Source organism: Phasianus colchicus, chromosome 9 (assembly GCF_987193195.1).
Source record: "Phasianus colchicus chromosome 9, bPhaCol1.hap1.1, whole genome shotgun sequence".
Classification (NCBI taxonomy): Eukaryota; Metazoa; Chordata; class Aves; order Galliformes; family Phasianidae; genus Phasianus; species Phasianus colchicus.
Window position 1 is genome coordinate 9,101,975 of NC_143444.1, and position 23,243 is coordinate 9,125,217.

Below are 23,243 nucleotides of genomic sequence, written 5' to 3' on the forward strand. Positions count from 1 at the left end.
ACCTTGCAGCTCTGCATGAGCACTCACAATAGCCATTGTTGAGATAGTCTGGCTGCCTTTATGCTCTCACCCTGCTAAGCGAGCTTGTCACTCTTCTTCTTTTGACAGTCTGTCAGCACTGAACACATCCCTCCAGCCCTGGAGAAGCTCATAGGTGAGTTGATGTACGTAGAGGAACTCCTCCTTGTCAGCACATGTGAATGTTCCTGCCAAATTCTTCCCTCCCCTTGTCAGGTGCAAAGGCAGGGCTGCAGCTCTGATGCTCTGGAAGTGCTCATTACACTTGCTTGGCTTGAAGAAGAGCACGCGGGGAGGGGATCCTGCATCCTGCTTAGTGGTGTCAATGTGGAACAGTTTGCTTCTGCTTTAGGGCCTCCCAGACCCAAGTGGGGTACTGATGCTGGGAGGGATTCTGCTATGGAAGTGAATTTCTGGCTGTTCTAATGCACTGCAACAGCGTGCATGGAAGGAGGAGAGCAGAGAACCGAGATGCACATGTTATTACTTTTTCTCTTTGCTCTTTAAGATTTTTTGGATGACATAGAGAGTTTTGTTTCCTTGGGAGTGGAAGATCCGCTTGTACCCTTGAGAGAGAGCAATTTTGATCCTAAATTCTTTTGGTACAGAGTCTCACTTGCTGCAATCAAAGTTAGATGAGATGATCTTGATTCTATGGTGATTTTATTCTCTTTAAAAAATGTCTTTTCACTGAAATTGAAACTTTCCAAGAGGACCTACATTTTTTTCCTAAATTTAGAGGAAAGAAAAAGTGGTTTCAGTCTCAATGGAACAATTTTAAAATCATATTTTGAACTTTCAAACTGTTATTTTACATTCTGTGTTAGTGTTATTAGCGATGAAATCTTTTTAAAGAAGGCCAAATAACTGGCTTAAGAAAACAAGATGTTTCTAAAATCTGAGAACTTGATGCTCAGAAGTAGACACTGAGAGAAAGGGCAAGATAGAGTAGGATGGAGTCCCCATGCCCAGTCACTGTAACCAGCCTAATTTCTTTAGGAGGACTCAGGCCCTCCATGGAAGGTAGAATTCTCTTACCCGTGTTCCGCCCCTCTGAGGACAGGGTCTGCCTGGCTGGGCAGTGCTTTCAGGATGTCTCAAATAGCTTTTCTGGTCCAGCTGTAAGGTTTGGTACTTGGCAGCCAGATTGCTGCTGCTGTGGAAGTGCTGGGCTGGAGTGGGGCAATAAAGCAGGTATGTCTGTGACGGGACACAAGCAGTCACCTTGACACAGACTAAGGATGCCACGTAAAGGCCCAGTATTATCCCGCTCCTAAAACCTGAGTGAATGTCCTCTGCTTGAGTTCGCTGGTGGAGCCATTTGAAGATGAAAACTTTCCTTGCTCTCTTGTTTTTTCCCTTTGCTTTGGATCACATCTGATCCTCTGCTTCACCTCTTCCTTTCCGACGCTCCTAATGTTCTGTAGCATTTGGCTGAGCATCTTTCTATCTCTTTACAGCAAGCCATGGTGCCTGTGTGCTCTTTGCTGCTGGGAATCTACCCTGCTTTAGCCTCACGGATGCCTCTGTTCTTCTCACTGGTCTGGCTTCTCCATGGAGCATATGGCTAAAGTCTCCTCTGTTTTCATTCAGGGCAGGGGAGCAAGCCAGTGAAAAAGGAAGCAAGGAAGGCAGCACACTTAACAGGTATGTGCTGAGGGGCTAGCAAGATTTGGGAGCAGAGAACAGGGCAGATGTTACCGAGGTGAAAGGGCAGCTTGGCTGTCATTGTAAGGAGCTGCCTCGCACAGACTTTCTCATTTTCCTTTAGAAGTGCGTGTGCACTGGCTACTTGAAGTTATTCCACTTCTAAAATATTCCTCTTATTCGGGCTTTTTAATGAGAGCTCCATTTTTTCCTTTGGTTTTTGTTTTTGTCAGTGAGGTGCTTTCAAAAGCAGCTCAATGCCAATTGAGCACATGGGAGGCGAGAGCTCCCACCTCCGTGAGGCTGTGGTAGACTTTTCATGCTGCATACAAGGACATGGAGAACTTGGTTGTGACTTGGGGTGTAACTGAAGGAAAAACATGTTAATGCTTGTACTTACTGCACTTCCACTCTCATTCTGGCTTCCAGGGAACCCCACACAACGGAACCTCCCATTGGAGTGGGAACCCATCTCTGGTCATGCCTTCACCAGTGGCATTCAGTACCGTGCCCAGGGCCTTGTGATCAATGAGACTGGTCTGTACTTTGTGTACTCCAATGTGCTCTTCCGGGGAAGGCACTGTGACAACGAGGTGCTGACCCACGTTGTCTACAAGAGAAACCCAGCTTCACCAGGCAGCCATGTGCTGATGGAGGACAAGCGCATCAACTATTGTACAAAGGAGAAAATGTGGGCCCGGAAAAGCTACCTGGGGGCTTTATTCAAGCTCAGGGAGAGGGACAGTCTGTATGTCAACGTTTCCAAAATTGATCTGGTTAATTTTGAGGAATCCAAGACATTCTTTGGGTTATTTAAGCTTTAAGTGGTGCTGTTGGAATGTGGCTGGCAGCAGCCCACACACCGGGACATGCAGGGTATGACGGCCACTTGAAAGGCAACAGTGCCAAAACCAAAGCAGGGTCTCACTCTAGGAAACCCATCAAGAAACCACGTTTCAGCCTTCTGCATGAGAAGGCTCAAGCAACAGGTAAAGACTTGAAACCAGACCTCTAGGAAGCACCTGGGCTGTCCTGTGGCTATCTGAAGAGAATCATGTGTTTTCTTCCTCTGAATAAAACCACCACCCTGAAATGTAGTGCATCAAAGACCCTGTTGAAACTCACTACTTGCTCAAGAAGACTCTGCTGCCTGAGAAAGCATCAGGGCCTCAGCAGCACTGGCCCACACATGCTGTTGTGCCCCCAGTGAGCTCAAGCCATTTGGGGACAGCTGGCCTGTGTCCAGGAGGCCCCTCAGTCTGAATTGTGCTGTGCCACACCATGGGTGGTGATGTGGGAGTGAGCTCAGGCTGCTTTCCCTGAGCAATGGTCTGCCCATCCCACCTGGACACTTGGCACTGTAAATTGTCTGACAGGCACCCACCTACCAGCTGGCTTGTTAAGCATGGTAGGTTTGTTTTGTGTTAAATTATTGACTGTTCCCTTCCCAAAAAATATCCCCACCCCTTTATTTAACTCACCTTGCAAGGAATGTGCTGGAAGTGGCAATGCTGTTGAGGGGTCCTGGCCCTGTGAAGAAAACAAGATTTTGCTGAATCCTCCCCATGCTATGGTGGTGGGTACAGCATAAGGGGCCAGGTACCGTTCTCACTGATAGGACCTGAGCAAACCAGCCCTAGCTGAGCATGGGATGCTCTCTCCTGGTAAATAAAGATATATTTTTCTAGAAAATGGTACTGTACTCTCATTATGTGGGACAGAAGGTTTTTGCAATGGCCAAAGCCCAGAACGCCTTTGGTCGGTGGACAGGACCCTGCTCTATCTCTAGCAATGTGCCAGAAAATTTTGCTCCCTGCCTGGTGGGGCACTGGGTCCCTGCCATGAGCTCTCAGGCAACGAAAATTGTTGAGATCTGGGGATCAGGAAGGTGTGAGGCAGTCAGTTCAGACTGCTCAAGCTGTCTGCTCAAGCCCTGTTTGACCGTCAGGGAGAGGACTGATCTAGAAATGCAGGGTTGAGCTCAATTTGAGAGAAATATTGGTGGAAAGTTTTGGAGAGCCCCTGTGCTTTGTAAGTATTGCTCTGGGTGTTATTTGCGAGTTCTGGTTTGGATGTGGGTGGCTGGGAGCTCTCCCCTGCATGCTGGAGGTAGTGGTGTTTGGAGCTGGACACAAGCTTTTCCCCACCCGCAGGTCTTGGCTGGGTGTGGAAGTGTTTGGGGGCAGAACAGTGGTTGCTGAACACAAGTGCTGCCATCCCCCAAAGCACCACGCTCCTCTCTGTGCCTGCCAGCCCTAGCAGCACTTCACATGGCAGTCTGAGGGGTGAAGAGAGGAAGTCATACTTAGTGTTAAATAACATTTGCTCGCTCCAGCACTGGTCCACAAAGCTTCTTCCTTGCAAGGATTAACCTCAACTTGCCATGTTGTCACTAGGCAGTACAAAAAGGCTATGCTGCATCATTTTTGCCTGTGGTCCAGGCTTCTTGTAATTCAAACAGTGGTTCTCCCACAGCACGTAACATTTATTTCCTTTTTTCTGGTGCTGTCCTCTGCTCTGTGGTGTGTGGCCTGTGTTTGCTTGCTTTGTGGTAGCATGTTTCTTTGAAACCCAGGAGTGGACAAGGCTGTTGGTGCAGCCAGGTGAGGTGAACACTATGCCTCTGCTCACACAACTGGCCATGCTGCATGGTGGAGCTTTCCATTGCGTTTCTGAGGAAGGAAAGTGCCTCTGAAAGTCAATGGTTAGGAATCTTTTTTGCTTAGCTGATGCTTTCCCACTGCACCTGTCTCCTGCTATCAGAGGGACAAACCTCTTAGTACAGATACAGAGGTGTTGGACTGAATCTTTTAAGGAAAGGCTGGAAGCTTCTTCCCTTTTCTGGTTGCTCTTTATGCTGTGTTGCTTTCTAGACATCCATCTGAAGAGTGACTGTGCATCTCTCTTTATACATCTGTATGCTTGCAGCAATTTCTGAGTACACTGTATTCTCCCTTTCTTTGCTGGTGATGAACAGCTTAGAGAGATAAAGAGCATTCAGCACCCAAAGGAAACTGATGCTGAGTTTATGCACTCTGCTAGTGCTGTATTAGTGAAGGGTTGAAAAGCTCCCAAAGTTTTGTATAAATCAGCACAAGGCATCTCAGCCATGAACCTGAGCTCTGGGGCAGGATGTGGCAGTTGCTCTCACTGCACATCAGGAGGGGACAAGAATCTGTTAACATTTTTATCTGATGTGCTGACAGGAATGCAGACCTGCGAGTCTCAGAGATAGTGGTGTGGTGAAGTGGATGGTGTAGATCTGGCTGGGGTCTCTTGAGGTGGACAGACTGCCTTTCCTCGTAGGACAAATCCATGAGCTGTTAGCCTTGCTCCTGAGTCAGAGAGCAGCTGCTACTGCGTTGAGTCAGCAGCACAGATGTCAGCAACACGTGTGCTTCTGCCTTGCGATCCCGTTCTCAAACATCGCTTCAACCTGAACGTAGAAAATCCACTGCTGAGCTCGTGGGCTGTGACTGAAGATTCAAAGTAAGGTCGTGACAGAAGCATACAATTTTAAACTGCACAGGGTTGATTCACAGACTGCTTGTGGGAGAAGCTTTATTAAAGCCATCAGTTTAATTATCTGTCTAAGAAGCTGTTCACTAATTGGAGTATTTGCTTAATGTTAACATGAAATTCTTTATAACTATTTAATGATGACATTGTTAATGCTTCTGTGACTGAGAGAGTGAACACACTCAAAGAGTGGTGGTACATTGGAAAGAGTTGCTCTTTCTAAGAATAAATGTTTCCTAATATCCAGCCTGAACCTGCCCTAGCACAACTTGAGGTCGCTCCCTCTCGTCCTGTTGCTGTTACCCAGGAGCAGAGACTGACTCCCACCCTGTTACAGCCTCCTTTGAAGCAGTTGTAGAGAGCAGCAAGGTCTCCTCTGAGCCTCTTCCAGACTGAACAATCCCAGCTGTCCATGTAGGCCAAGCTTCTCTCTCCTGATGGAAGAGCCTGGGCCACGTGTGGAGGTACTGCAGGGCTTGGGCAGTGTTTAACAGCACTCCAGGGAACTTCTCTGTAGAGAGCACAGCTGAGAAGTGATGAGTCCAGAGCAACTCCTGTGAAGCACCTTCTGATCAGCTCCTACTGCCTGGGGTCTTCTGTGGTTCGCAGCCTTTCTTCCTAGGTGCAGGCATTCTATTTCTATGTGATCCAGCTCCGAGCTGATCCAGCAAGTCCATTGCAGGCACACCAATTCTCATGGTTAACTGAACCCTTTCCAGGCAATGCCTGCATGTCTGGGGTGTGCAGCTGGCCAAGCCTGCATGACATAGAAACACTCATGCTGCTATGTGCCGAGCATAGCAAGCTGCTTGAGGGAGATGGGTGCTTTCGTGGTTGATGCATATCAGATGCTGCATCCTATTTATCTACCCTGGTGGGGTAAATAGTGCTGCTTCTACAGCAGAAGTGCAGGAAGCGAGAGGAGGTTTGGCAAGCTCTGAGAGGCAGAGCCTAAGTGTAAGAGGTAGGATGAGTAACGAGCGAGGCTGAGGTTGGGTGCTGCTCCTCACAGACCTGTAGAGATGAGAGGTGGCATTCTGGCAAGCAGCCCCAGCAGCTTCTGCTGCAGGCAGCTTTCCCCCAGCAGAGAAAACCACCTTCAGAGAAGCAGAAATGGCCCCTAATAGTTATGGCCAGTGTCTCTCATATCCCTCCTATTGATATTGCGCCTGTCTCCGAGTTTTTACTAGCCTGTTGTTACTTGTGATGCAGAGAAAGGTCATTGGCACACAGTGAAGGCCTGAAGGGGTCTTGTAATGCAGAAGTGAAAGAAGCCACTGCTGGTCAACAAATGCAGCAGTGTCAGAGACATGAAATGCAGCTCCGACATGGACTGGCTCTCAGCAGGCTCACCCAGGTATGCGTCTTGGCTCAGACATTGCACAGATTAGTTGTAGTTAGCTGATATGCATTATACATGAGTCTTTTTGTAACCCTCCAAGAGAGAAAAGAGAGCACAAGAATGGAAGAACCAGTATTTTTTAAGCTACTCTCAAATCCTCTGAGTTAAGAAGCAATCTTCTTTCTGATTGATCAGACAAGCTTCATTGTTCCTGCTATTTTTCCTTTTCTATTTTTTTCCCCCCCTAAAGGCAGCCTTAATGTTTCCAAGTTTTGTTTACTCTGTCTTGTGGTGTTACTTCTACGTCATGGAGCTGTAAAGAATATATGAACCATATTGTGAAGGAAGGGAGGGAAGCTTAAATATTATTTTATAATATATATATATATGTATATAATATTATATATAGTATATAATATATACTCTTATTTTTCTAGCACTCATAAGAGGAGGCACGTTACGTCATGGTTACAAAAGTGTAGTTTTAGGCATGACTAAGTGGCTGAGGTTTAATGCAAAGGGAATGAGGTGAGTAAGAAGAGAGGAGGAGCTGGTATGCAAGGTGAGGGAAGTTACATGTGAATTTCTCAATTTTATTTTTAAGATGAGAAATAAAGACATGACAATTTGTTGCTGACTCATCTCTTGAGGTAACATGAGATTCAGATATTCCATTCCCAGCACATAACCAAAGCTCTGATGCATGAGAAGGAGGACTATGTGTTGTGGTGGACCTTCTGCCCTGTCTTGTCAGGCAGAGGGAGGGGACCTAAGAGATGGGGAGGAATGGAAACAAGTCTCAGCTCAGCATCACAGGCAAACCTCCTCCCTACCTACCTTAATTCCCCACAGTGTGTGCTCTCCTGAGCCATGTGCTGGGGGCATGCATTCCTCTTGGCATCATTTGTGAGATTTATGTTAAGAGATTAAAAAAAAATTCAGAAAAGATATGTGAGGGGGAGATTTTTCCTTCTTAATTTAAACAGCCTACAAGATAGCTGTTCATGCTGCTATGATGGACATGAAGTTCCCAAAGAAGGGTGCAACGTGTTTACGGCTGTTGCAGTTCTCAGCTATCAGAGGGTCAGCCAAAGAACTGGTATGAGCTGCACAATCTCAGCCAAGGCTCCGAAGGGCGTGCTGAAAGACTGACTTGCTGCTAATCTGTTTATCCATGCTCCCTGCTGAGGTATCTGCAATGGAGAACGGCTATCCAACAACTGGCTTCCACTAAAGTTCTGAAAAAGGAATTTAAATAATAGAAGATTAAGAATGCTTAAGCAACAAAAGAGGATGTGATTTCTCTAATTCCCTGCTTGGTTTCAAAAGGACAGTGCTGGGAGAAATTCAGGATATTTAGTGAATAAATCCCGCTGCTGTCCTTAGCTTGGACAAGGGCAGATTATCAGGCTAGTACTCAAATAAGCCCAGAAGGATGTTGTTGCAGCCTTTGTGATGATCCTTGCTTTTGTGCTCTGAAATCGGTCCTGCGCATCCTTGCTGCTGAGCAGCCCACCAGGTTGTGTGTGGCTTTGCAAATGTGTTACTTTGCTGCTGCTGGGAGGAGGAGGAGGTAATTGTTGTGGCTTATTGAGCTACTGTCTGTTAGCTGAGCTCTTCGACCATTGCAAATATGAAAGCTGTCGAAGTTTTCTGGGGGGTGATAGGGGGTTGTTTCTGCTCCTGCCCACAGCTGCACTTTCTTGTTTATCTGAGCTTACAAGAATTTGAGTCAGGCTCCTCTGTTGCCCTACTTACTCTTACAGCACGGGTGGGGAACAATCATTTTCAAGGTTTGCTTGAAACTCCCTACTCACATCCTGTGGAGACCCTGCTTGCTGCTATGGAGAATGTGAGTCAGGAGAGGCTGTTGAAGGAGAGAAAAGGATGGTAATTGCTTGATCCAGCTGGGACCACGTTAGGTATCATTAGGTCTGCTTGTGGAGCCTGTGTCTCCTTCTTCCCTGCTCTTGAAGCATTTATTATGTATTTATATGCATTCCCTTCTGCACAGAGGAGAGCTCGTGGGCAAGACGTGGTATGATTCATCCAGCATTAAATGTATCCATACAGTTACTGTATCCAGTGTTCCAGCTTTGCAGTTAAGATGTTCAGTACCTGGCAAGATCATTTAGACAGTGATACAATAGAAATATCTGGTGCTGTGCACTAGACCTTGAGACTTGTGTTTTGATGCTAATGTAACTTGCTGGCCTGACTGTTCCCAGGAAGCATGTATGATAGTAAAGATACAGTGATGGATGCCCAGTCTCAGATAAAAGCCTCAGGCAGCCCCAGCAAAGGTCAGATTATGATCAGAACCTGGCATAGAACCTGCCTAGGAGAACAAGTAAAGCCATCCCACACAATTCCCACCTTTCTATTTTGCTAGGAAACCTAATTAAAAACCTTTCTAAGGCTTTTAAGTATAAATAGCAGAACCATGGGTCTTTTAGGAGTTTTGTAATTTCCACTCTTCTAGCTCATCCAGCAGATTGGGAAATAGAAAGCATCAGAGAACCTGGAAAGGGGCTTGGAACCCCATACTGATGGCCCCCAGCAGCATTCATTCCTTCTGGTACCAGGCTGTTCACCAAAGGGTGCAGGCTGTATGAGGTGATGTGAGCTCCTGTCTCTGTGTGCTAGTCCTGCAGCCTTTGAAGGTCTAGGTGCCATGTCAGCCAAAGTTATTCACACCACTATCATCCTTAGGCTTCATAGAGAGCTAAGTGGACAAAATTTCAGTGCTGCTCATAGGAGGGGGCTAGATGTGCTGGAGAGATGGGTGGGATGGTGATGACTTGGCAGACCACAAGGCTGCCATGCTCAAGGCTGCTGTTTATAACTGTTAGGTGTGAAAGAAGAGCGTACTGAGAGATGTACAACCACTGAATTCTGTGAAAAATCCTAAAGTGGGCACTTCGATAGCAGCAGTTTCATTTCTGTATTTCAGCTCATTGCCTGTAAACCACATTTAGCATGTTACTTTATAGGACACTGTGAAGAAAAGTGTGCTAAGTTTTCAACAGAACTCATAGTGGAGTTGCACCAAGCATCAAAAGAGACTAAGGAAACTGGGCCAGTTGTGAGTCTTGTCCTCTACCCACCCATGGCCAGGGCAACTCAGCACACCTAGCTATTCATGGGGAGAGAATAAGGTCATAGGAACAAAAGACATGGCTTAGAGAAAAGAAACCAACATTTGTCTTAAATCATAGACTTCTCGTAACTTCAACTGTACAGCAAGTACAGCAAGTGTTGCTGTACAGACTTTTGAGAAACTTGACACTTCTTTCTTGTCATCAAGTTGTCTCTTTTGCTACCTTGAGACTGTTTTCTAGTGATCTGTACCTTTTGCAAGACTGGTCCTGCTGCTAAACACTTTGTTTTTGCTCTTTAGGGGTATGAAAACCTTTCACAGAACTGCTATGTTGCTTGTTAGCAATGCGCCTTGCATAACTGGTTTCTCAGTTTGGTTTTTCTTTCACCCCTTTGACCCCTTTCATTCTTTAACTTCCTTGGGGGAAGGAGTGGTTAGGGGGCGAAGGAAAAAAAAAAAAAGCTACATTGACCCTGTAGCTCTGCTTTCTAAAAGTGCTATTTCCTGTGGTCTTAAAAAGCATGTTGAATAGATTCTTCTACATTCTTCTTCTCTTGCTAAGTAGGTAAATAGGAGCCGGTAGGCAGTGGAGCCCTGTGCTGACCCAGAACCTTTCACAGAGCTGCTGAGTCAGTATGACAGCATCTGCTGGGAATCCCTCCTTCCCCACACCACTGAATAGGGTCATGGTCTCCTTTGGCCCTATCAGCACTGCAAACATGTCTCCATTACAAAGTCTGCTTTCCCTCTCACTACCCTTGTGTGCTGAACAGGGATGGATACCTCTTTATGGAGAAGCAAGACTGAGCCACGATGAAAGTTCTGACTCCCACCTGGAATATGCTGTAGAAGGGGCACACCTTAAACCCGCTAAATGTGTGAATAGTGGAAATTTTAGACAAGAATTGCAGAGGGCTGACCCTGAGCAGCTCTACAGCACCCACCTAGCTGCTCCACTGCAACACGCTCAGGGGAGAAAACAAATGGAAAAGCTAGTGGGCTAGGGAAAATTAATTTCCTGCCTGTTAAAATAGATTGGATAGTGGAAAACAAAATAAACAACAGTTCTTCCCAATTTGTATTCAGCTTCGCCCTTTCCCTCATGCCTCCCCTACCTGGTGGGGCAGAAGGATGGCAGCTCCAGTCCGATACAACTCCTTCCTTCTCCTCCTTTTTATTTATGCTTTCCCTCTGCAGCCCCTGGAAGGACCCATGCAGGAACATCAGGACAAAGCTGCTCTCCCCAGGGGCTGCAGGGGAATCCCTGCTCAGCGGTGCCATTTTCTCTCACCTCAGTGCTGCAGAATGGGCGCCATTTTCTCTCACCTCAGTGCTGCAGAATGGGCGCCATTTTCTCTCCTCTCACCTCAGTGCTGCACAGCGGGCGCCATTTTCTCTCGTCTCAGTGCTGTAGAGTAGCACCGTTTTCTCTCCTCTCACCTCAGCACTTCAGGTGTTTCTGCCACTTTTTCCCTCAGCCCTCACTGCCTGGCACAGCATTTTGCACTTTTTTAAACACATTTACCTAGAGCCCCACCAGCATGCTGCTGGGCTCAACTGCAGCCTTGGTGTTTCCATTCCCTGAGGGGTCTGGAACATTCTGGAACCCTATGGAAGTGGCCATGATCCATACGAGGCAGCCCCTGCACTCTCCTCACAGAGACCTGCAGCCCTCACTGGGCATGGATGCCAGCATCTCCTGAAATAAAGCCTGCAGCTTGCAAGGTTTGGGAAGCAGTGTTAACAGGAGGGCAGTGCAGCCTCATAGAGTGCTTTAAGTCTGGGACATGATGTAGAGATGTGCGCTGAGGTAAAGACCCGTGTCAGGCTGGGGAGAGCAGGCAGCAAATGGAAGGATCTGGAAATGATTGCTAATGGGAAGAAATGCAGTCTCACAGGTGCAGATTTGTGAGAAAGATGGCTGTGGTCAGCATATTAAAAATAAGCAGCTCCAGGGGGAAGGATAGTGACCTGGAAGCAGGGGTACAGAGCTGGGGCTTGTGAGGCACTGCCACCATACTGCAGCAGTCTGTTACAAATGAGATGCTCCTGTGAACACCTGTGGCTGGAAAGGAAAGCCTGAATGTTTGCTTTTAGTAAGAGACCACTCAGAGCAAGGAGGGAGAATGAAACTGAAGTAAAGTGTTCGCCTGCAGTGCTCCCCTTGGCCACTCAGTCCTGTCAGCCAGAGCTTTGGGCTGGACCACTGGCAAATCCCAATAAGGCCTCCATCAGCCCCAAGGCTTGTCCTTGTGCCACAGGCTGGCACCAGCTCCTCCCTGGGACTCCTCTCCCTGCCATTGCCACAAAGAAAGTGCCCTTTCCTCCATCCAGGCTCTGCACCTCCCTGAGGATGGGGCAGGTTTCTTCTCCCCTCCTTGTAAAAGTGGATGATAAATGGTGAACGCACAAAGCCAAATGCAGCTAGTAAGTGCCTGGGCAGCAGATGCCTGCCGTCAGCCTCACCTCTGGGCTGGAAAATGTGAATTTATTGTCACAGTAATGCTGCTAAAAGTGTGCTGGTGGTAGATATGGGGGAAGAGTTTTGCAGGGCATGCTGTTATGTTTACTGGCTAGCTGGGGAAAAGTCTGTTTGCCTGAAAGCTGTTCTGTCAACCCAAAAGAACCAACGCCAGCAAGAACAAATGTTCACTGCAGCTGTCTGTAGGGAATGTTTCTTCTGTGGTGACCTTGGAAAACAGCGTAGAGGAAAGGGATACATTACAAAATTATTTATTACAAAATTTGTATATCACTCTATCCATTATGTTTTACAGAAGATGAAGTCCCTGGTATGATGCTTTGTGGAGATTTTGGGGTGCTGGCTCTACAGAAGTTTAGTCTAGCAGCAGAGAACAGGCAGTGAGCAGTAGATAAGGTCCATCCCTCCCAAGGACACAGGGCCTTCAGACTGCTTGCTCATGGAAAAGGGCAAGGCAGAGCCCTCAAACATGGAGCAGCCAGCAAGTAGTTCTCTGGGGTGTCTTATTGTCACACTCCAGGCTGGTGTCAAGCACCAAGGTATGATGACTGCCAACTGCATACTTGCTTGGTGGGACATCCAAAACGGCTTCAGCAGCTGCATGAGGCTGCAGACTGGGAAAACAGCTATAGCCAAGAGGGATGCTTCTTCATGGAGACCTGCTAGAAAGTGCATTTCCCAGCTACCGAATAGAATCTTGCAGCCCCTTTTTGTGGCTTGATATCCCGGGAATGCTCTGATGTGTCCTGAAACTGAGCTCTTATGCATTAGGAACATGCAGGGGCTTCAGAGCCTGACTACAGGTGTAAAAGCATGAAAGGACTGTTTACTTGTGCTTTAATTTTTGCCGGGCCTACTTTGTCACAGCCAGTTTTCTCTCTAAAATTAGAAACCTTTGAAGCTTGAAGTAATTGCTTCTTTTTTTTTTTTTTTTTCCCCAGATTAATGTATGCTTTTTTCCTAGGGCAGTATTTTCCCATCAGCCTTTGCTGACAGCTATTATCTGTAGGTACATTTTGTGCTCTACATTGTATTTCTCTTTGCTCTTTACTTCTGTTTGCTTCTTTATTTATTTATTTATGATGCCTTTCCAGGTGATGTATGATTCTTGTTTTTGTCCTGTTGGATGATTTGCATGTTGCTCGTCAGCATTTAGAGTGCCGTGATGCATGGTGGCATCATGGGCTCTGTGTTTGCACACCTCCATATGTCACTGAAGTTCTCTCAGTGATCTGTGATTGATCTGTGATGACTCATATTTTTTTTTTTTGTGTGTGTGTGTGTTTGGGTTTTGTTTTCCTTCATCTTTGTTAATGTTTGCATGAACTCAAGTCCAGGATGTGCTTTATTTTAAGCATCCAAGGAAGATGCTCATGTGCGGTAAGACATTGGAATGAGTAGCTGACAATGGTAAAGATATGGAGAGAGCAAGCTTGACTGGAGGTGCAATACTTGTGATAGGCCAAAAAAAAACAAAACAAAAAAAAAAAAAAAAACCAAAAAAAAAAAGCCCAAATGCTGGCAGGCAGCAGCCAATTGTTTATGAAAGTGTGGGTGAATGTCCAAAAGTAAAGTAAACTAATTTCTACCTACCACAGTTTCTAGAGCTGATGCAACAGCTCTAAAGGCATCTTCTCTCCATGCAGCTGTATGCCCAGTTGAAGGAGAGTACATGATTGCAGATGGATGAGGAGAATGCGCAGTGGGGAACAGCTAGAAGAGTTTCATACATTGCACTCCAACCCTCCTTGTGCTGGGGCAGTAAGCGCATGCAAATATTTGCATGATGATGAAGAAAAGATAAAGCAAAGTTGCTAATGTTGTATGAGATCTTTATCCCATCTAGAGGTGGTTACGCTCCATTGTTGCAGAGAAAGAAAAGGCAGTATGTGAAAATACTTCATTTATCTCATAAGCAACTTTGTCACTCCTCTCTTTTGCCACAGAGTTCTGTTTCGCCTGCACGAGGTGAGATCTGGATGCTGAGGAGTGAGAGCATCACAGTGGCTGTATTTGCAAGACCTGGTGAAAAAGTGACTTAGGTGAGTAGGCAGGAGATGTGTTTGGAAGACTGTGATGCATGGGGCTGTGGTAAGTTCTGGGGAGTGGGAAATGCCATGAACTCTTTGCCAGAAGGGTGAAGCTGCAGGAGGGAAAGGTGTGAGAGCCAACGACACAGTAGGGAAGAACTATTTAGAAGCCCTGCAAGGTCAGCGTGAACGGTCAGAGATCTCAAGGAGGTAATTCCTATGTACATGCAGATGTGGGGGATGCACCAAAGGCTTCAGCCTGATGCAATTGCCTTTGGCTTCTTAAAGGCATTATAATCACAAAAATAATCTCCTTTGTCTGAGACCAGTATCTTGGGGACACTGCATTGCATTTACTCTTTGCAGTTTGTGGGTGAGGTCATTGTTGCAGGGGCATTTTCAGCTGAAGAGGAACAGAATGAGAGAAAGTTATAGCTGCATAAACACATAAACACAAGCCCTGCAGTCAAGGAGCAAGCTGAAACAAGGATCCAAGACCAGAGGCTTGTGGGAGGGATTAGGATTTGAGGGGACTCTGCCAAGAATCTCTATGCTCGATGAAGCTGAAGGTCTTCCAGATGAGGAATAACCTTCAGTGAGACAAGGACTGCTGAACACATCTCATTTACAGGTAGGGTCACTCCAGCACAATCACACATGTACCACTAACATTCAAGTAAAGCCAGTGTCTTTGTGTGCTGCCTGAACTACTTGGCCCTGCCGTTCAGTGCTTCCAAGAGAACTCATGATTCGCAATGTTATCACCCTCATCTTCCAGAGTAGTGTAGCACTGTGGCCGGGCGGTATGATACTTCCAAAACAGCCCTAGAGGCAGCAAAAAGCAGACAGGTGATTCACATGTATTTGCATTCTGCAAATGACACTTCTGCTGGGACGGGTGAATCACAGGTGGTGGTGGTGGGAGCTTGGGGTGAGATAAAGCCCTTCTTTCCACGTGTGGTGGAGTCTTTCTCAGCTGAGTGTTCTAGCAGAATGGCCAATGCTGAGGACTTTCTGGAAACTCCTTCCTTCCTCCCTACCATTCAGCACAGTGTCTGCCTGATCCCACAGCATCACCCATTCCCTGTGACCAGGTAAATGCTGGGACAGCACTGAGGGTGTCTGGTGCTGTCACATAGCACCCACAGCCTGAGCCCACCCTGTGCTGTTGTGCAGGCTGGTGTATTGCCTGCTCCAGAGAAAACCATGTGCCTCCTGCATGGCTGTGGGCACCGCCTGCGCTGCTTTCCCTGTGGGGTGGGAGGTGATGTTCAAACATTTCCATGATGCATGGTGGCGGCAGGGGAAGGAAGTGCTGATGATCTAAGCAGTGTGGGGACCAGCTTCTTCACTGGGATTTTGATCTTGGGTGGGTTGTGTGCCCCTGGGGACCTGAGCAGGGTTAGCACTAGTGTCTGCCTGGCTGGCAGGCTCGCTGTGGGACTCTCTTAATTTCAGAAGCAAGGCTTGCCCTGTGGATGGGAGACAGAATTGGTGGCTTGTAGCTACAGAGTGAGAACGTTCTCTGCAGAACTTTCCTCTTCTTTTGGAGATTCCTGAGCTCAGGGAGACTCCTCTAGGAAGTGATACTAGCTCTGGGGACTGGGAACTATGGTATGGGATTGACATAGGCCAGCAGCCTGCTCTGCTTCTGTTATTAGCCCTGCCCAGAAAGCCTTTTCCACTTGTTTATCTTGTGGCTTAACACCAGGTTCTGGCTCAGCCCCAAACTAGAGTTGTCATTTCACTGTGTGGTGTCTGCATTCAAGAAGATAAGGAGGAAAGGATGTGCAGGAGGGGCTGAACAGCTCCTCCCCATTCTGGACACCTTTGGTGTGACAGTCATGTTCCACCCGTAAGTGCTTGTGGCAGGCCATGCCCTGTTCTCTACCACCTAGGAGAGAGCATAACGATAGCAATGGTGATAAACGGCTCAAAGCTTGTTAGAACAGCAGATATAAACAGAAAATGTTTCCTCTTTATTTCATGTAAACACACTACAGGAAATTGAGCTACCTCGGGCAGGAAGCAGAGGTTGCCAAGGACAGGGATAGGACAGCCAGCAGGGTTTTCAGTGCTTCTGGCAGTGATCTCCCACTGCTTCAAAGAAGTGTCACCATCTTAATTTTGAGATGGGGTCCCTGGGTCCTCAAAGGGGTGAGGTTTAGCATGGACATCAGGCCTGCAGCCTGGAACGTGGTCTGCTCTGCTGTGTGTCCTGCACCCTGCCATCAAGGCTAGATGAACACTCAGGAAATGCTTTGTGGGAAGGCTCAGAAGTCAGGACAGCTTATGACTGCTGCTAAGAAATAAAGAGGTCTTTAATACTGTGGAAGAGAGGCTTAATGGGTACAATTTAAATCAACACTCTGCTTTTCACATGCAAATGTTCAGATTTGTTGATATGTGACTTTTGGATGCAAATACCATGCTGAAGTAGATTTTGGCAAAGCCATACCTAGATTGCTTAATGAATGTTAAATGAGAAGCTGAATTCAGAGTAATCTTAAAATAAAATTCACAGGAGACTCCAAAGGAGATTAAAATCTGAAGAGGCATTTGACTGACTCCAAAGAACTTAGAGATGGCTATTGCCAGTACTGCATTATTGATAATATTTACTAGCTAGACACAATAATGCTACTTCCAGCTGTATCTCTGCAGAGCTTCAGACAAGTGAGCAAGGCTGTATTAAACATCTGTGAGACTGGAAGTCACCCAGTTCTTCTGAAGATTTTTCAGATCAGTCTCTTGGGACCAACGTGGGCTGCAATATGAAATACATCAAACTGAGAGTTTAGATTGGTTCATTAGCAAAGAACTCAGAACTGATGTGAAAACAAATGCTCTGAATGCACAGAGGAGGCATCTCATGATACCTGGATATGGCTTGCAGCCTTCTGTTGCTCTCCCTTCGGTAACCTAACAGACATCACTGCTAAGAGGTGGGTCACTTTTGCATTCACAGCTAAGCATGCAAAGAAATGTTCTCAACAAAGTCAGGAATTTGTTTAAGCTGTCATAGGCTTGGGAAAGACTGTATTTGGGTAAGCAGAGCCTGCTGTGAGGAAAGAGACTAGAGGAAAAAAACAGCTCTCAGTAATAAGTTTATCACTGACTTCTGCCATGCTAAGTCTAACTAAGAATCTGAAAAAGTTTTCTGAGAACCTATGTGCTAATTTTGAATCTTTGGAAGAGTGGGAGATTCCAGAGATAAGAGATACACCAGTGACTGAAGAACTAATTTTGCACCCAAGAAAATAGTGGGAGACCACTGAACAAGGAAGAGCTGAAACCTTCTGTGTAGTTTGAAGAGTGCTCAGATGTTTTCTGTAGACTTGGCTTGCAGGTGCATTCAATTTCAACCTGGGTCTGTAGTTCTAGAAGTTTGCTAAAGAGACAGATCCTTGTAGATACCTTTTGCTATGTTTCTCTTTAGAAGACAGACTCCTTGTAGCTTATCTGCAGGATGGAGCAGGCAAGTCTTTGAGCTGTAACAAGCAAACAGAAGCAAAGAAGGCAATGCAGTGGGTGACTTTCATCCCTCCTACCTCGTAAGCTAGCTTCTGCAGCATCTACCTGATAGTAGACTGTAACTTAAATTATGGTATTTAATGACTCTGAAAAGCAATTCAGTTGTGTAGTTTAACTACTGCCTTGGGAATAAAGTACAGCTCTCCCTTACTGGTGGAAAACAGCCTCATTGACTTTAAAAAGAGAACACTTGGTTTGCTCAGGGAGGGTTGATTAACCTGCAGAATTCTAACTGGATGCATCTTCACACCTGTGTGAAGGACAAGGTTCAGACAAAGGTTAATTGTCCTAATTAAGCTAATTACTTAAATGGGACAAAGGTGTGTGGGGGTTGGCTCAGTTGGGCTGCACTGGACAGGTGGTGGAGTTGTGCAATCTTCCACCCTCATGCTTTAAATGCTAGTTTTCTGGTCTAGATTTAGAATATAATTGCTGACTTCAGTTTTGTGATAACTAATCTTTAAGAAAATTCCTCCAAAGGGAGAGTCTGGTTCTTAATAATCCACCTGTCAGTGGGCAGTGCCAGAGGCTGGACAAAAGCTGGGGCCTCTGGTCTGACCTGGGAGCTGATGTAGTGCTGTGTGGAACAATGTATCTGAATTTTGGCACAGCTGGTGGCACAGAGGCTGGACAAATGCTAAAGGCAGCAAAATCATGGTCAGTAGGGACCACTTGGACTGGGGAGAGATTTATGCACTGTAGTTCTCATCTGAGCTGCATATCTATGAATGCAGTGAGAGCTTTTCCTCTGTGACCTTCCTTAATGTTCAGCTCTGTGCCATTGCTTACAAGCCTCCCAGTGCTTCCCCACAGCAGTGTGTGCTTCTGAAACCTCTGGGACTGCAGTCACAAAAATGTTCTTCTGTGGTCAGAGATCCAAATATGAATCCTGCCCATGATTGTCACACAGGAAAATGCAAAGGGGGGGGAGAGTAAAATTCTGCGAACCACCAGCTGTAGAGAGATTAAGAAAAAAGTGTTTACTGGAAAGGAAACCACCTGTGAAATCAATCTAATCAATCTTGATGATTTCACCTGATCATGCCTATATTCCCTTCCCTGCTCCCCCTGCTGCCAGATGCATTGTGGTCCCAGCAAAGTGACTCCATGGTTTTCGGGGGCTTCCCATATGAACCTCATCTGAAGTGCTCCCAACTCTGCTGCTGTAAACTTGATAGTGCCAACTGGATGTGCTGGAGTGGAGCAAGCTCTGGATGGAGCTGGCTGTGGGCAGTGCTTTGCAAGGTAAGGGGGAGAGGGATTTTGTAATCTTGTGATGTGTAGGGGGCCCTGCTCCTGGTGAGGCTGGATGCCTGGCCTGGGGTGGGTTTGAGTCTAGGGGTGGCATTAGAGGGTGTTTTTGGTAGTTGGTGTTTGAAAGGTTTTGAGTGATCTCCTTCATTGTAGTGCTTTCTCCCCTCATCTCCAAATTTTCATCCATGCTGAAGTGATTTATGTCATTTCTGAGTTGTGGCTGTGCAATCCCAAGTTTTGTCTTGGGGTTGTTTTCCATGTGTAATTTAAACTTCTTCTAATGAAGCAGGAGAAAGACTATTTCTTAGTGAAATGGGTCTTTAATGGCTTATGCATCTTGTTCCTGCCTGCTTCACCATGACCAATAACTATCTAATAGTTGCAGCACAACTGACATCTGGTTCTGGATTAGCCTCAAGCCTTGGGTCCAGAGAAAGAAGTGATGGAGTGGACATAGAGAATCACTTTTCTAGCTAAATTAGCCTATGTAGCAGAAATGCAGCCTGAAGCTGTGATTGAGCACCTGGTGGGAGGGCAGGGCTGACCCAGGGAAGCTCAGGTGTGTGCAATGAACCTGAGTGACCAGAAGGGCTGGAGCCAGGATCCACCCCTTCCCAGACCTCATTTAAGGCTTGGCAGTGGAGGTGAGGTGTCTTGCTGGAGATCCCTGTGTATTTGAGGCCTTCCAAAGGTAAGCAGATTTATTTTTCCGTTTTGCTTCTGCATCCGTGGCTGCTGCATTTGAGTATATCCTCGCTTGCTGCACTCTAGGACTTTGCTGCTTGCTGTTATTGCTCCTGTTTCTGTTACAGCCTATGATGTACAACAGCATTTTTTTTTACAGCTTTTTTTTCTTTACAAATCCTTTTTGTCCTTTTCTAAACTCCTTGTTAAGGCAAAAACATTGTTGTATTTGCTTATTCATTTGTCTTGTTGCTGTGGGATGCGTATTTGTAGCCAGGTTTGAGACGATATAATGTTTCCTATTTCTCTGATATTATGAGACAGCTCATTTAAATACTTGTTTCAACACCACGGTTGTGACTTATTTTGTTATGCTGGCTGGTGAGGGGAGATGGTTTTTCAAACTCATTGTGAAATCATCCCCAGTGATGCAAGATCTACCTCAAACCATTAACACTAGAATACTCCCGTGATGCCTTATCCATTGAGCTTTATACTATGTTTTTTAGTTCAGTATGTTTGTTTGTAGAATGGTAGTTCTGTGAGTGTCACTCTTGGTGAAAACGCTGCCTCAGCTTGTGTTCATAAGCAATGGTTACATGGAGGAGCGTAGGTGGCTGGTGCAATGGAGCACAGTTGTCGTTAGTTCTTACATGCGTTGGGTTTTGTTGTTGTGCAGGTGGCTTTCTTCTGGGCGGGATGAGAGGTGCATTGATAACTTGGGTAGGAATTTGTACTTAGCAATCAGAGCTGCAGGATCTGTGATGAAAAGGGTTTTCTGTCTGTCTTATGTACTTTGCCTCCAGCAGCTATAGAAAGTGAGGAAGGTGTGCTGAGGATGACCTTGTCTGTGAGCATGTGAAGGACAAGTAGGAGAGCTGGTCTGTAAGGAGATATGGCCCTCTCTCCCCATGCTATAAGCTAATCTTAGGCATAGCTGTGCCCCAGGAGGACAAGGACACAGCAGGGCTGTTTCAGTAGGTGAATCAGCTCCTGTGGCTCTCTCTCAAGCTGCCCTCAGGAAGGGGCTTGTGTTCCCACATGAGGCAGTGACAGTCTGTCTGCCCTTAAGTCCTGCTGGCATCAGGAACATGGTGGGTGGGGGGGAAATGTTGCCTTCCTAGCAAACAGGCTGCTTATTTAGATGATGTTGCCTGCATGCCCGAGGCTTACTGTGTTCTTATTGCACTTAGCATGCAAAATATCCCTGGTCCATCCTGACCTGGGCTGAAGGCTGCAAAGAGAGATCTAACATAATGGGAAGGAACATACAAGAGGGAGCTGCTGAGTGGTAGGCTGAGAGAAAGGGCAGTGAGGTCAGAACACATGCAGACAGCAGAAATTCTGATGATAGGGCAGCATGGCATGGAGCAGTCTGTGCATGTCTCTCAGTGGCAGCACAGGGCAGAGGAAAGCTCCAAATGGCTCTGCACCCTGATGTGACTTTAGATACAGCCCAACAAGTAGGGAAAAGTACCCTGCTCCTGGTGACTCTGCCTGGCCCCACATTCACTTGCATCTGCATTGTTTTTACCCTGCCCACACATTTCAGCTGTACCAATGAGCACATGAAGCAACCACCCTCCCACTGCTAGGTGACTCAGTTCATCACCTCTCCAGGAAACGGAGAGATAATCTTGCTACTGCTGATAACAGCGTCTCCTCCTGAGCCCAAAGCCACACAGGCTGTGAGACACCTGTGTGCAGCAACTCTAGGGGTATCCCCACCTCCTCAAATTCAAATGTGCTCTGGAGATCAAAGAGCCTCTGCTGCAGACTGGGTCACCTTGCACGGTACGGGCAGGGGACTCCTTGCGGGGGTGGCTTTTCTCTTTCCTGCCTTGTGTGGGGCTGCCCTTTCAGGCTACTCTGCTTTGTGCTCCAGCCCTTTCCTCTGCCGTAGTCGTGTGTCATGCAGTGTCACGTGTGGGATGGAGTAACGGTGTTTCTGTGCAGAGCAAGGTAAGGTGACTTAAGTGAGTGTGATGGGGGGAAGCCCACGCTAGGGTAGAAGGAGCAGGGCCTGCAGGAGTGATGGAAAAGCTCTCTCCATTTGGGGGTTGTTTGCTTTTAACTGGAACTTCAGGAAAAAGAAGGCAGTTTATGGGTCCAGTCTAGCACAACTACTGCTACCAGGACAGTCCTGATACTTTGTGACACTTCTGATTTTTTTTTTTTAATTCTTCCCCCCTCCCCAATGAGATTTCTGTTCTGTTCAGCAGAAGAGCAGTCCATAAGGACTTGCCTTGTGCCTCCTGTATGCCTTACGTGGTGACACAGGGCATTGTAAAGCAGCTGAATTCTCACAGCTGTGAGCCTGCAGCCACTTCCATCTACTTCTTCACCATCTTTTATAGGTGATTCTGAAATAATGCTGAGTTTAGTTTAATAGAACTGTAGAGCTGGAGACAAAACATCCTCATTTCAAAGTGGAGGGATAAGTACACAAAATAAGGCTGAAACCAGCTGTTTTGGATACCAAAGCACCTGATAGAATAATATGTGCATTGCTTTTAAGTGAGATCTGCTGTTATTCAATACTCCCTCTGTTCAGACGCTTAGCTCTAGGCACATTCAGCACTGCCTCTTCAGCCTGCAGAGTACGGCTGCCAAAAATTGCAGTGATGGCTGTGCAGGGCACACTGGTACCTAGAAACAGTGCTTTTTCTTTTGGGTTTACTTTGTCAAGACACTGCTTTGTGACATCTGCTCCTGTTGACTTTCCTGCTGTGAAGCAATGCATGAATATTTCACTAGGCTTGCAGCCTAGGCTGCTCTCTTACCTTATCATGTGAACTGAGCTCTCAAAAAAACCAAACTGAAGCACTGGAATGGTTTGGCAGTATTTGTCTTATGGCACAAGATCTCATTTAGAGATCTTACTGAGATGGCAGCATTTTGGGATATACTGACTCATAATGGATGAATAATGGATTTCATAATTTCATCCAGCACAGAGACATTTTAGTTTTACTTTGACACTACAAATGAATCATGGTGTGCTGGTTGTGGTGCATCATGATGCTGGTGAAGTTAGAGCAGAGACCACTAGATGTCTGTATAAACCAAGGTTTGACGTGTAGTAATTCCAGCTTGGTTTAGGAGCTTCTTGGTATATAAATAGCAGAGATAGGGCACAGATTTCAAAGTTGCAGTTGTGCGTGGAGAGTGTAGAAGGTTGGCAGCAATAGAGCTCCATTGCTGTGTGTGGCAGTGTCCCCAGCAGCCTTGTGTCCCTGAGCACAGTGACTGCTTCGAGCAAAGGCTCACGCAGGTCTGTCTGGAATGAGATGTTGAAGAGGTGGCTTCCAGGAGCCCTGCTCCACCTTTCTTCACCGCTGGTAGTGATGTGTGTCTCTGCTTCCCCAAGCTCCCAGATGTACTTATTGAACCTCAGGGAGCTGCCTTTCTCTGCTGAAACAGTTTTCTTTGCTTTACTCGTACAATACGATGTGCTGGAGAGCAGCAGCTGCCTAAAGAGGGGGGAAAGGGTGTCTGCTAATGCACAATTCTCCCACCAGAGGGCAGGGAATGCCTGTGAAAGAGCAAGGTGGCCTCACGGCCTGCGAGAGCTGTCCTGGGCTGCGATCTTGCACCTAACAAAGGATCTATGCCTTCTAAAAGGATCTCGGG

General features: G+C 46.6%; 1 protein-coding gene across 3 annotated transcripts in view; it reads left to right on the top strand.

Moving 5' to 3' along the window:
* The window catches only part of FASLG (Fas ligand), a 143,751-nt gene that overhangs the window by 8,945 nt on the left and 111,563 nt on the right, over positions 1-23,243 (top strand). The window contains exons 2-6 of one of the 3 annotated variants that reach the window (XM_090146100.1): positions 109-154; positions 1,612-1,665; positions 2,095-6,541; positions 14,055-14,150; positions 16,803-21,404. In XM_090146100.1, coding sequence (XP_090002226.1) covers positions 109-154; positions 1,612-1,665; positions 2,095-2,489 — 495 coding nt within the window. In that variant the 3' untranslated portion in view covers positions 2,490-6,541; positions 14,055-14,150; positions 16,803-21,404. Of the gene's footprint in view, positions 1-108; positions 155-1,478; positions 1,666-2,094; positions 6,542-14,054; positions 14,151-16,802; positions 21,405-23,243 lie in introns of those variants that run through there. The other 2 variants (XM_031595710.2, XM_090146101.1) reach the window with 2 other exon arrangements.